The sequence below is a fragment of the Desmodus rotundus genome, chromosome 7 (genome assembly GCF_022682495.2).
Source record: "Desmodus rotundus isolate HL8 chromosome 7, HLdesRot8A.1, whole genome shotgun sequence".
NCBI lineage: Eukaryota > Metazoa > Chordata > Mammalia > Chiroptera > Phyllostomidae > Desmodus > Desmodus rotundus.
In genome coordinates this window covers 102,804,329-102,819,402 of record NC_071393.1, presented here as the reverse complement: position 1 = coordinate 102,819,402, position 15,074 = coordinate 102,804,329, and the positions used below count along the sequence as shown (strand labels likewise).

The window sequence follows — 15,074 nt, the reverse complement described above, 5'->3', positions numbered from 1 at the left end:
AGCGTGGCTCCTGCCTACAGCCAACTCTTCCATTTTGTAAATGAAGATGTATTTTCGCAGGTTACTAGTGAGAGGGTCAAGACCAAAATCCAGTTTGCCTTGCTATAGCATTGTGGCTGACACTTTTAAATACAGATTTAGAAAGACAACCACCAAAAGATTTGTAATCTGAAAAACTTCTGGTAAAGTGCAGGTGTAAGCATAAAACATGACAAGCCAAAGCTGCAGCAGCGAGAGACGGCACTGAACAAGGGCCACCGTTCTTTCAACAGTCCCAACGCTCACGTTTGTTCACAGCGTGGCCCCTGAGGAATCCGAGATTTCTACAAATTTTTTTAAAATATCTGAAGCCACTGTATTAATATAAAATCTGAGATTTAAAGAGAGTTAATGTAATAAAGACAGTGGAGAGCCAGAGGAAAGAAGGAAATATGCCAACACACAGACAAGATTATCAGGACCGTGTCTATAGTACCAGAATATTTTGGCCCTTATCTCATGCTTAAAAAACATTTCTCTTGGTGTCCTTCCTCACCAGATATTTTTGGACTATAAAATGTTTCTCATATTTCCTTGACTTTCTCAGATTCTGTTGCTATTTCACTTCCTCCATTTCTCAGAATCTTGTTTGTAAGCCTGGTTTTCTTTGTTTTCCCCACAAAGTGTCCTTCTCTTCCTAAAACTTTCACTTTACTCGCCCTTCTCCAGCCAAAAAGTTTGCCACTAAATGTTAATCTCTCCTTTCCTGCTTCCTTGGACTTTGATATCCGCTTGTCTAACCATTCCCTCATTAATAGAATTTTAATTGGTACATTCTAGCAAACTTTTCCCAGGCACTGCTTCAGAAACAACCACAGGAGCTTTTTAAATAAAAACATTAACAGAAGTAATCCGTTTCTAAGACGGAGTATAAATGCCACATGTGCTTCCAGGAAGCCACTCATTTCTCTTTGAACAGGGATTTTTCAGTAAAAATGAGAATCAAGTCTCTTATTCATTCCAGATGCTCTAACCCATGATGATCAACACGTACAGTCAGGGCCCCATATGAAATACTTCATGTATGTCTAATTGTTTTATAGAAAAGGAAACTACATTATACATTAAAGAATGTACTTAATTGAAAGGAAAACTGTCATAAAAGTAATCGGAAGAATATATCCACCAAAATGGAAACGGAGATTCGTGTACCCACTTTTCCATCAGGGAACATATGAGATAGTTCTAAAAATTAACATTTTATGCACTTGAAATTTATGAGAGGAAATATGTACAGACTTCTTACAGCATTTAGCTGTTTACTTCCAACCCTTCTAATAATTACAGAAATTCAGTCCCACATGGCAGAAGTTATGTGAAAACACCTACTACTCAATTTGCAGAAGGAAAATAAATCTTAATGAAGTTCATACCAAGATTTACTAAAAAACACTCTTCGGAATAAAGAACAGCGATTTCCGTTCTCCCACGACTGTTCTCCACTGATACACGCTCGTGTCCCCGCACCCTGCAGCCGTGGTTTCTGAGGCGCGTAGGAGGCATTAGCTCACTCCACCCCCAGAGGACGTTTGGCGAAGTCTGGAGAACGTTTTGGTGGTCACAATGTTGGTGGCCCTGGCGGTGGGGTGGGAATGATGTGCTACAAGCATCAAGTGGACAAAGGGATGCTGCTACCTGTCCTACAGCGCACAGGACAGCAAGCGCTTCACAACCAAGACTTATCCACCTTCAAATGGCGAGAAACTCCGTCCCACCGAGAAATAAGACCGAAAGGACGAGGAACAACAAGGAATCACTGAGAGCCACTGTCTGCCGAGCCCTCCGGTGTGCGGGAGCCACCTACCTTAGATGCCTGTGGCGTGGATATCACGTGGACTGTGCTGGGTTTAACTCCATTAGCCTTGGGTCGTTTATAGAGAGCAAATCTGCTTTTCCTCCGGCCTCTGTCTCCATTAGGTAAAGCACCATTGTACCTACAAACAAAGATGAGAGAGTTCACTTATTCAAGGAGGCTTTAAAAGTTTTAAGAAGAAAAGCTAGAAGGAACAGGGAAAAGACAGGAAGGGTCATAAAGAACTGCCCACTAAACACCTCACAGAAGGCAAGGGCTGCAACGCAGACGTCAGCTGTAATGAAATTCAAATCTCTTCCAGAAACTTAATTTGGGAGTGATGCACAATGTAATTACAGGTTTCCTATCCTGTAAACTCAGAGTCTCCAAATCTTTTCTGGAAAGAGACAGAGTATAAATAAGCAAACGAGAACCCTGCAGAGGCTGTATGAGTACCGGCTCAGTTCGGCAAGCGTCGTGCTGATGGACCCCTGAGAAACACCCCAGAAATATTTTTAAATGCACTAGTCAGAAAATAGATACTAATTAAACCTCATCTCTCACTCCCAAATCATGTTAATGTCTATAGGATCTTTATTTGTAAGAAGACTAAATTTAGTTACTTCCATTCTTAAACGTTCTGAATTCTATACACTCATTCCCATTTCCATTTGAACCTCACGCTGTCAGGTTAGCCAAAAAATACCTTGTAAAAGTTAAACATAAAATATGACCCTACCAGAAGGTATAGCCCATAAAATGGCCCAAAGACAAAAAAGATGAGTTTTAGTCCACAAACTGTCAAATAACTTAAAAAGTCACCTGGAAAACATCTGATATCCTGAAGCAGACATCCTGTATTAATACCTTAAGCTACTAGCAGTTTTTAAAATAAATGCAAGACTGCAGGTAGCGATTCTGTCTTCAGCTGTACTTTCCAACTCTGAATTCATCGGTGCCTCGTATGTGCTGACTGCTGTCCTGGGCTGCTCCCTGACAGGGCCATTCTCCACCTCCCCCTTGGCAATTCTTTTCAAGAAGAGAACGGAAAGAAGGTCCTATTTACATGGGTGAGTACGACAGCCCCAAGGCTCCTTCAGAACACCAAAGTCAGGGGCAGCACATCTGGTGGCCTGTCCCTGTCCTAACCCTCTCGTCTTTGTCAGGAAGGGCATGGTGGCCAGGATGGTAGAGAGGGGACATCAGGCCCACCGAGAACAGGAAAAGTTGAAGCCAATGTTTTTGGGTGTTTGTTTTACAACCGGGTAGCTAGAGTATAACAATGGACTTAATTCATCACCAGAAGTTATTCCTGCTGTGTTTTTAACCTGTTACCATTTCCATCACAAACGAACGTCCACTACATAAAAATGTCTCTACAATACGGAGATGATTTATTTCAAGTATTCGTGTCCTTTTTCTGACACAAGATCAGAATAATGTACATTACTTTTAAGACGTATTTGTGATTATTAGTATAATGAACATATCCATGAGTAAACAACCACTATAAACCCACTTCGTTTCAATATATTTCCATATTCCTTAAATCGAGATGAACATCCATATTAAGAGGAACATGAATCAATCAAAGTCAGGACTCTACACAAATCAGAAGGCCATTTTCACCACTGTGGTCCACAGGCAACTGGTACAAAATCTGGCCAGGTTTCCTCTCCTCTCACCGTTCCCTGGCTCTCTGATGCATCTCCCTCTCAGCTATCCGCTGCTGGTCAACAGGATCTTACCTAGGAAGAGTATGGCACACACTCTTTAGGGATCTGCTCTCAACAACCCTCCCTTCTTGGGAATCTATTCCTTAACGGGTTAGGGGAGCCCCAGCAACATGTGCGAATGAAATGGCCAGGCCAGCACCGCCTGCACCGCTGTGGCTGGAGAGAGGCATCTGACCCAAGCTGACCTAAGACATTCTTACCCCGGAAGACTCAAAAGTGGGACAGAGAGACAACCAGCCAGTCTCTGTGGATGGCTAGAGCTGTAAAATGTACGCACCAGAGTATGGGCATGTCAGTCTGGAATGAAGCAGACGAACAGAGATGAGTAGCAAAGAGAGATGAAAAGAGTGGATTCTTAAGGGCTCAGACATATTCCGATTCTTGTTCATGAAATTCTTTTTAGTTTCAGCTAACTCAAGCTGGTTTCTGCTACTTACAAGCCATATCTAATATAAAGCAAAAAACACAAAAACCAGAAATGTCCAACTCAACATATGCAGAAACATTTTAATTTAAATTGCCTGAGCATAGATACAGATACTGAAGGTCAAGCAAGTAATATGTCAACCTACTTCCTTAATACACTTAGATGACTATCAGTAAAACATCCTACTGGAAATAACTAAGGTAGCAGTGGAAAACCAGTGTTAAGATGAGACAAGTTTCTAATTAGGTTAAACTACATGGTCATTCACTCAACATTTATAATACCAAGTACTAGGGCTACCACAATGAATATCAGCTTCCCTGTCTTTACAGAGCTCTCTGATAACAGGAAAGAAAGGCACAAAACCAAGTGTGACAAAACACTTATGTGAGTGTACTAGTCATTGTATGCACTAGTAGCACCAAGCATCAAGGAAGGCTTCATGGAGGAGGTACTGCTTGGGCTGTCTCGAACTCCGAACAGGAAGACTACATGAGGAACACAGGGCAACGGTATATACAAAGGCGAGGAGGACTGTAGGTAACTTAGTACTGCCAGAGCACCAAGTTCAAAACAAGAGGCAACACTGGGAAAGAAGGGTACAAGGTAGGCAAGGGCTGGGTTACAACAGCCTGGTACTCCACCATAAGGGGCGTGGCTTTTCACCCTCAGGGGGATGGGGAATCGGGTGAGATTTAAGCCAAGGACTAACATGACTGGATACATACAGTAAGTCCGCATGTAATGTTTTTAAATAGGTTGTGTGACTTAAGCAAAGTGACACACAATGAAATCAATTTTACTATACGCTAATTAATATAAACGACAGTTAAGTTCCCATGGTCTCTCATAGACATTGTAACGAGATGACGACGCTGAACAAAATGACAGAACTCTAAGACCTGCTGCAGGAAGCCACTGCAGCACAGTGCCGGAGGGACACCCAGGCCGGAGTCAAGGTGACCAGGTGGGGAAGAACTGCCATAACCACAGGAGCAGTACAGTAAATTGAACAGCAGCCTCCAAAAACGTATGTGCATGTCCCAGACCTGTCAATGGGGCCTTTTTTGGAAAACAATTATTTTGGCAAATGTAGTTTAAATAAGGGTCTTAAATTGAGATCATCCTAAGATACTGGTGGGCCCTAAATCCAAAGGCAAGTGTCTTTATAACAGGCACACAGGGAGAGGGAGGAGATACCTGTGTGAAGATGGAGGCAGAGACCTGGGCTGGCAATCACAAGCCAGGCTGCGCCTGGAGCCTCAGAAGCAGGAGGCAGCGAGGAAGGCTCCACCCCTAAGACTATCAGAGGCAGCGTGGTCCTGCCACACCTTGATTCTGGACTGGAGGCCTCCAGAATGGTGACAGAATACATTGTTATTTTAAGCCCTCATGTTGGTAGTAATCTGTTGTGGTAGCTACAAGAAGCTCTAAACCCTACACCAAAGCAGCAATGGTGGAAATAAGTTGGAGGATGAGAGAAAAATTTTAGAGTTGTTTCCAATGTGAGATGAACATCAGAATCCCCAGGGAGGCTTCATAAAAACAGGCATACCTAAGTCTCAAGAGACCCCAATTGAGTAGTTCTGGGATTGGGCTCCAGGTATGTACAATTTTTTAACTTATTTTTTAAAGATTTTATTCATTTATTTTTAGAGAGCGGGGAAAGGAAGGAGATTGAGAAGGAGAGGAACATCAATGTGTGGTTAACTCTCACACACCCCCTGCTGGGGACCTGGCCCACAACCCAGGCATGTGCCCTGAATGGGAATCGAACCTGTGACCCTTAGATATGCAGCCCATGCTCAATCCACTGAGCTATACCAGCCAGGGCCAGGTGTGCACATTTTAAAAGGTCCACTGGTGATGCCTACTTGCAGCCACAGTTGTGAACCTTCGTTTTAATGGAAAAAATCAGTAGTACTTGATGTACTACTACAAGAGTAGTACTCTTGCCCTGTTTCGCTACACAGAGCAAGGGACAGAGAAAGAGAATGTTATACAGGCTTCTGGTCTAGGCCAGGGAGATAGCATTATTAAAAAGAGGAGAAGAAACTAAGGGCCATCCAGGGAAGACCTGTAGGAGGCAACAGAAGTTACAGACTTGGGTGCCTTTACCACACTAGTGGCAGTTAAAGTCATGAGAGTAGATGAGACTACTGAAGAAAAGGATACAGAATAAAGAAGTAAAGAAGGCAAGGCCAGATCCTGGGAAACACAACCGTTTATAGAAAGCACGCTGCACAGCCACAGGCAGAAGAATGTATTGTATACAAAGAAAGCTGTATCACCAAAGAGAAGAGAGAATTTCAACAGCGTGCGTTAGTAGAACAAAAATCCACAAGTATGATTTGGAAAAGACCGGTCTTTGGTCACCTCACCCACCCATCTTCAAGGCAAACAAGCAAAGTCAAAATAAGCAAATCCCTCCAATCATCGGTCTTACTCTGATCTCCACTCCCAGTTCCATCTTCTCCTCATAGCCAAGAGTACGCCACACCTACTACCTCACTTCCAGCACTTGTTGAATCTTCAGTCCACTACCGTTTGATCTTTGTCTCCAAATCTGAACGTACATGTGGCTATGCACCTACCACTCCACCCAACTGTCTCCCCTGAAAGTCCACCAGTGGCTCTCCTACCAAGGAACACGGTGTGGTAAATCAAAGACGGCCAAATTTCCCATTACTTATCCCACTGAGAGGTGAGTCTAAGCCCCTCCCCCTACACCTGGGCTGGCCATAGTGACTTGCTTACCACCAGGATGGGAAGGAAGTGGGAGTCTGAGATTTCCAAAGCCGGGTCTGAAAAGAGCCTTTCAGTTTCTGCCTGGGTCTCTTGGGAGCTTTAAGCTGTCATGTATGAAACCTGGGACCACCACACTGAGGACACCCACAGGCGCTCCAGCTGCAAGTCCCAGCGGAGCCCAGCCTTCCAACCACCCCGATGAAGTAGGTGCCAGCTGTTGAGAGTGAAGCCATCTTGGACCCTCCAGACCAGCCATTCCACTAGCTGAATTCCATCCAGCGACCTCATACCATGTGGGGCAGAAGAATTCTCGAGCAGAGCACTGTCCAAATTCCTGACACACAGAATCACGCAATAAATAAAACGGTGGTTGTTTCAAGCTGCTACGTTTGATGCAGCTGGTTACACAGAAACAAAGGCCCGGAACAAGCCCCAGCCCTTCAGCGCAGTCTGCCTCTCCCTGCTTCATGGTCTCTCCTTCATCCCCTGACCTAATTCAAGTTAAGAGTGTTACCTCCTCCTGAACACTATCACCAAATCCGCCTCTCTCCCTTCCCACCTCCCCATCCGGCCCCTCTTCCCCTTAGGGAATAGGGAGTCCATCTCCAGCACCTGGCCCACTGCACGGGACCCATGGTAGGCACTGAAACCCTCCAACTCAACTACACGATGGGACAGAAGGACCATCTCTTGTGTAGGGGAGTAGAGCCCAGACACAAAGATGAAATTTTGTTTACAAAGGCAAAAAGTTACTGTTCCACAAAAGCGGGTCAGAATGTTTCCCGGCCTGGCCAGCTGTTCGGTCAGTAAATTCGCAGAAACAAGATTTCCCAGTGCTGCTGACAAACCTGTTTCAGCTACTGAACAGGGGCACTTCGATTCAAACCCACACGTCGCCTTTCAAGCTTCGTATTTTAAAAAAAATCTGGATACTTAAAAACATCCACTTACTTAGTAAATGTGTGATGAAAATTTAACTCTATGAGCAGAGCAAACAGTTGGCCTTCATAGTAAAGGTATTTGGAGGCTGTAAAGGATAATGAAAAACCTGTGTAAGAAACCTCTTGGAGTAATAAAGGGTTTTCCTTGATTGAAAATTCAGAGTTCATGTATTAATGTTTTTTTTTAATAGCATTTGCTATGCACTTACTATGTACCAAGGCACCCTGACAGGAGGGTCTTAGTCACCACTCCCAGTGCACAGATGAAGACTTCAGTGGTTGAACACACAAATGTGTGTGACGAGCACAGGGCAGACAGGACCCAACCCACACCTGGTGTTCTCTGACTCCCGAAGTCCCACTCTTTCCAGTAGGCAACTCCGACGATTTTTAAATTCAAGGCATCTCTTGGGATACAACACAAAGAGTCTTGAGAAGATGCCTGCTGTCTAAAAACGCATTTGTCAAAAAGACTTTTCTTTGTTTTTATTTAAATTTTTTCCCCATTACCATTTAGCCCCCTTATACCCCCCTCACTCCCCACCACAATCACCACACTATTGTCCATGCCCATGAATCCTTTTTCCTTTTTGCTTGACCCCTAAGAATTTTCTTTAGGAAACGACAGCAAGAGAGGGTGCTGGGGCACCCCCGGTCACAGTCTGGAGGCATCGCATTTGATGTGAACTAGCCTGAATACACGGGGCAGCACCCGCGTGGAACTGGGAAAGAGAACGTGGGCACAGGCAGAGGCATCGTCGGCATCAAGTGGTCACATTCCACAGGCCGCCTGCTTCTCATTGCAGACTGAAGGCTCTGCCCTCCCTCGAAAGCAACGTCTCCGTCACAGAGAAATCACAAGCAACCACTGTAACCAGAGCACACTGTGCACTGCAGAGTAACGGACCGGTGACACCAGAGACATGAGGGCAGGGCACAGTCTGGTAAAGCCCTGCAATGTGGCACCTGTCTGGAGGGAACACAACGAACGCACCACAACAGCGAACGCACCACTCCAACCGTGCATAAAAACATGCACAGAAACCGGCAAGCGCCTGACAGCAGCTTTACATCATCATGGTCCCAACTCCCTATTAGTTAACCTGTCATCCACATCTGGGCTTGCCCTGCCCCAATGAACTTTCCGTATAAGCCCAGGGACACAGGATTCACTGCCCTGTGCCTCGCAAACACTGCACACTGGAGGGCCCCAGGAAACAAACAGCGGGCTCCCACTGAGGCCAGAGAGCTGATGGTGGGGGCGCCGTCACAGTCTACCCCCTTCGGAGATAGCCCGCTGCTGCTTTTTAGCATAAATTCATTCCCGAAATCTTCCTAGGCTTGGCCTTAAAATGAAAATTCTCAGTATCCCATTTCTGGCTGGAAGTGGTCTTTGCTCTAAGTAGCTACTTGAGATCTGCTGAATATGAAATCTATATATTCGCTCAGAATGCATCCAGTGAAGTGCTCAGGTAAGTCAGGCCCCAGAGCCAGGTGGTAAGGAGCAAAGGAAATAAAAACACACCTTGTCTCTTGATGACTCAGTCAGGTGGAGCAGACAGACAGGTAACAAAACTACAAAACAACACTGATAAATGCTACTGAAAGTGAGTTACACAGCACAATGGCAGAAACATAAATCAGAACAGTAAGCTCTGAATTAGGGCGCTACCCTGGTGTCTTGGCGTTTCCTACAGGTGATCCGAGTCATGGAAACTTAATGGCAGTCCTCCGTACCAGACCCGTGTGACAACTTATGCCTTGTGGACCGGATGCTCTTTGAGAAGTTTCCCGTTTCTCTGCATACGCCCCTTCAGTCTGCATGGCACCTTAAAGCCAAGGAGGGGCTCAATGAAACGGGCATCACGTTAGTATGGAAACGACGACAGTGGTACAGGGATCGGGACCGGAATTCCAGCTCCAGCCTCTTTCCTGGCTGGTGCTGCAAGTTTACCCACCATGGGCCTCAGTTTCCTCAGCTACAAAGAAAACCACACTGAGTTTCAAATTCAGTCTTAAAATGAGATTCCCCAACCTCTTTCAGACACTTCAATTCAATATGGACACAGAAGGCATGTCATCCAACTATCTGCAACCTGTCCAAGAAAGGTGAAGGCTGCAGTTGTTACTTCAACCACTGGCTACAGTTCCAAAAGACTCCCACATCCTCGCAGCAGCTGGTATGTGGCCAGTACACTTCCAGGTTACCTTTCTCTTATCTCAAGGTTTTCTAGCTTCCCTATACCAAATATTTCCCAAAGTGAAATATTAAAAAGTTTTTTTTTAATATCAGGAACACAGTACTCCCCCCAAGCTCAGATTTTTAAGCTGTTCTTCCAGGATTTACACCCCCCACACACTCACTCACTCACCCAGCCCCCTGCAGCAAAGGTAGGGTGAGAAGGCACGAGGGGGACCATAGCCTGGCTCTGCATCCAGTCCCATATGTGACTTTGCACAAGTCCCTGAACTTCTCAGAACCTCACTTTCCTTCCCCATAGAGTAGGAAAGCACAGCATTCTGCGGGTTGGGTTCTGGTGCAGTGCTGGGAGACGAGGCAAAGCCATCCAGCTCAGGAGCAGCCTGGAGGGGTGACCCCAGCATCGAGAGTGCCACGCCTACCCTGACCCCTGGGCAATCACTGCTCTCTCCCGGATTTACTCAGTGTCTATGGACTCCGGAGGTCACACTTCCCCACCTGCTCTCTCTCCCACAAGGCCAACGAAAGACAAGAACATGCAAAGCAGACCCAGTCTACCCCCAAAATAAACTATTTATGAAAAGAATATCTATTATCTAATAGTCACCCATTTTCTCTTTCGAAGTCTTTTCCATTTAAAATGGGGCTGCCACCGAATCACACAAGATTAAGTTTTTACCGAACTGAACCGGATTTTCCAGCGTTGCTAGAGGGCCAGCAGCAGAGCTTTTCCGCTGAATACCTGAAGATAAGCAGAGAGTCGGGAATGGGGAAGGCTATTTATGTTACTTCTAAAACATGTAAGACTTCTGATTGAGTGCGTATTAATAACGTATTAATACTTTATGTCAAAGAATCTCTTTTTTACCCTGTAAGTGAAAATTATTTTTTAAGTATGATCCTGAAGTATTTTTTAATTCCTACAAGAAGAAAAAATATCACACGAAGAGAAAGACCCAAACAATGGATTTGATACAGCACAAGATCTGTACCACTCACGGACAACCAGGTAAAGGCTTATCAGATTTTATTCTTGAATTAGTGCTATCTTACTCCACACCTCTTTTTTCATTTTACCAATTATAATTGTGAAAAACAGATTAAATCTTACATATTCTTTTTCCATCATTTTCACATGTGCTCATTTTACATGCCCTTCACGAGGACTGTATCGTTACCGCTAATTTCCTTGCCCTGGCCTTTGGATGGGGCACATGACTTGCTTTGGCCAATGGGATGTTCATAAACGTGACCCAAGCAGAGACTTAAAATGTGTTGGGCAGTTGGGATTACCCTCTGGCACCTGTGCCACAGCCACAGGAAAGTACGTCCCAACCAGCCTGCCAAGAAGGATGAGAGACATGTGGAGGAGACCCCAGCCACATAAAGGCAGTGGGAAGCAAAACCACCCCACCGCAGCCTAAAGCAGACACCTCCACCAACCCACAGATTCATGAGAATAAACGGTTGCTGTTTTAAGTCACTAAGTTTGGAGATGATTTGTTATACAGCATCACACAGCAAAAGTTAAATAACACTCTGCATTTCAAAAACAAATTAACTTAAGCAACTTCCTCAGTGCCTAAAGACTTGGGGCTGAAGACACATACATACAATGATGTCAAAAATATGTAGAAGAATATTGTATCACTCTGAAGGAAGAAGTCTAAAATTAGAGGTAATGTCAAATGTGTCCCTTTTTAAAATGGCTGTAAGAAAATGGAAATTTTCTCTAATTCCATCCATGCTGTCACAAAGGGTAGGAGTTCCTTCTTAGTGAAATAAGCCGGTGGTAAAAGACAAATACCATATGATTTCACCTATAAGTGGAACCTAATCAACAAAACAAACAAAGCAAAATAGAACCAGAGACATGGAAATAAAGAACAAACTGATAGTGACCACAGGGGAGTGGGGAGAGGAATAAGGGGGGAAGTAGGGGAAAGGGTCCAATCAAGGAGCATGTATAAAGGACCCATGGACAAAGACAACAGGGGGGAGCACTGAATGTGGGAGAGGGGAGGTGGGCAGGGCAGGGGAGAGCAATGGGGGTAAAATGGGGACAACTGTAATTGAACAACAATAAAAATTTTTTTTAAGAAAATGGAAACGTTTTAATGCATACTTCTTCAACGAGGAAGACGAAATATAATTGCACACCTTAGTTTTTTTTACAATAAATCACTATGTCAATTAAAATTTATCACCCTCAAATAACCTCAATAATGTGTATAGAAAGGTCTTAATCGCTAATACCCAAATGCAGACATAAAAGAACTAGGATAAAATTAGTAGTTGTTTGGCAAAGCACTGATTCTTTTAAATCTGTTAACATACAACTTCTACTCTAATGGCCTTCAAAAAGTGAGCATCTCTTAAGAGGCTGCCTAAAAGGGAAGCATCTTAAACTAGCATTAAGGCCATCATCAAATGTGAATTAAGCTATGGGCAATTTAAATAAAGAACCCGATGATACAAAGAAATTTGATTACTGACCCAAAGTCTGAGTAAGTATTAAAGCCAGAAATTAAAACTAGCATTGGAATGTCTTCTGTAGCATAACTTATTATAATTATTCCTACTACAAAATGAATTACTTCCAATCTCCTTTCCTTTTTCTATTTTTACTTTATTTTTTATTTTATTTCTTTATCTCTTTATTTTTTTTTTTTTGAGAGAGAGAGAGAGAGACAAAGGGAGGGGAAAAGGAAGGGAGAAAGAGAAGGAGAGAAACATAGATGTGAGAGGAAAAGATCGATTAACTCCCTCTCATATATACCCCAACCAGGGACCCAACCCGCAACTCCGGGGCACGTGCCCTGACCGGGAATTGAACCTACAGCCTTTTGTTTTGCAGGACAACAACCAACCAACTGAGCCACAGAATCAGGGCTCCTTTCCTTTTTTAAAATTTCAGGACATGCTTCCCTTACTACTCCTAACAATTATCACACTAACATATGTGCTACTTCACTAATGTTTATCTACTTTAAATTTTTAGAGTATGCAGAGAATTTTTAGAAACTCCTAGAAATATAGACATGCCAGGACAAGCACACCCCAATTTTGAACATGACTCATCAATGCTCTGACAAATCACTTACTAAAAAGATATATAATTGATATTGTACACAGCAATGAAGTCTTCAACACACCGTGCTAGAAAATGTATTAACTTTATTCAATTACCCACAACAGAATTTGGGGGCCAGCGGAGTAATTTTATTCCAAAGGTAAGTACTTTTGAATGAGCTACAATGAGCGAAGACACCCGTGGCTCTATGTTATGTCTAATAATGCTACATGGATTCACTCCCTTTCATGTAACTTTTCTAAAGAAGATTTTCCCATTTCTAAGGACACCTACATAAAACTAAGAGCTGAAACACAAGATCAAAAAAATGTTAGAAATAAAAATGTACTCAAAAATCAAGTTTATTTCAAGAAATGAAAGCACTCTCTAAAACTTCATTTTATAACAGTAAAGTAGTAGGTGAATCAGATCAATTAATTACACAAAAGGGCTTTCTGAGCCTCTCCGCAGTAAACGACTTTTGTTAACAACCAACCTTTCAGGGCTACAGCGCATACTATCAAGAAGTTCATTTTAGTTTGAAGCATTAAGCCACCACCTGCAAAAAGGAAAAAAAAAAAAAAAAAAAGAACTCTTCATCTTCACCACAAAAATACATTAATTTAATCACCACAAATAACACATTATTTCTACATGGATATAGGAGTGAATCAACAGCCATGTACGTAATGCGAACAGAGGGAGTATATCATCAGTAACTGAAGGATTAGAGCCCCAACCCCCGTCTCCCAATTCACAAATTCTTAAAGATAAGTTTCTTAGGAAACTTCTAGTCCTATTCAGAGCAGCACAGTTTGAGAGCTACATTGTTCAATATAATAGCCCCTAGTCACACAGGGTTATTTAAATTTTAATGAAATTAAAAATTCAGTTCTTCACATAAGCTACATTTTAAGGGCTCGACAGCCACACGTGGACAGCGGCCACCATGCTGCAGGGCAGGGCGACAGAACACTCCGCCACCACAGGACATCTGCCGGGCAGTGCTGGTGCCGGCGTTCACTCAAGTCAAATGAAGAGGCGCCTTCCAGGCCACACAGGTGACCGGCAGCAGGACCCTGACTTCTAGAGCATTCTGCCCTCATGATTTCTAGAATTTGGTAGTTTTGGCCCCTGTGTTTCTGAAAGAGCTCCTGTGTATAATGTCAAGGACTAGAAGACATTCTCAAACTCCATCTCTTGGTTGAACATGTTTTTCTCTCCATCTAGTAATTATGAAATTGTTCTACTGCCTTTTCAGGGATAGAAAACTTGCTGGCATCAAAAAATATAGTTTGCTCGAGGCCGAAGTATTTTCTCTAGGGACACATTTTGGAATTCACAGTGTAAGTTCTGGTAAAATGTGATTCACTTAAAAAAATTCACATTATAAACAACTTCTAAATTTAAATTCAGTCCTAATACAGATACTTAAAAGAGATGTGATAAAATTTTTAGCCAGTCCCAACTGATGTTTTTAAGAGCCAAGAATAAAAAATGACTTCCTTCACATAAATTAAAGGGAAAACATTAAAGCATGTGTTTTAAAAATTAGGAACAAACTAAGGATGTTACCTGTTGTATTAAACACTGGTGTGGAAGTCCTAGCCTAACCAAAAACACTGAATTAGAAGTAAGGGGCATAAGTTACAGGAAAAGAACATATAAAACTAGTGTTTTTGCCACAACAATTAACATAGTGTTTGAGAACAAGAACCACAAATCACTAGAACAAAAGATATTTCTCTCCAGAAACAGGCCCTTAACTCTGTAAGAAAGTAACAGAAGATAAAAAAAGGACCACCAGTCAATGGGAAGAAATTGGATTATTAAATTAATTTGTGTGCAGAAACTAAGTACTTTGAAAGGAAAAAAAAACCTGTTTAGAGCTCCATCTTACATTCTACCACAAAACAAAATCTAAAATACTCAAAAGGTAAATATGAACAACAGTCATAAAACAAAAAAACAAAAAACAAAAACAAAATTGAGTATTTATACTAACCCAGAAAAATGTGAAACTTCTTCACGTCAAAAATTATAAAATTACACATCCAACAAACCTAGAAAAAATATTGGCAACAATATGACAAAAGTTTAATATCTTTACTAGGTAAA

The 15,074-nt window shown here is 42.8% G+C and overlaps 1 protein-coding gene across 1 annotated transcript in view; it reads right to left on the bottom strand.

Moving 5' to 3' along the window:
• The window catches only part of PELI2 (pellino E3 ubiquitin protein ligase family member 2), a 168,431-nt gene that overhangs the window by 116,548 nt on the left and 36,809 nt on the right, over positions 1 to 15,074 (bottom strand). The window contains exon 2 of the mRNA XM_053928658.1: positions 1,844 to 1,973. Within this exon, the coding sequence (XP_053784633.1) occupies positions 1,844 to 1,973 (130 nt within the window). The remainder of the gene's footprint in view (positions 1 to 1,843; positions 1,974 to 15,074) is intronic.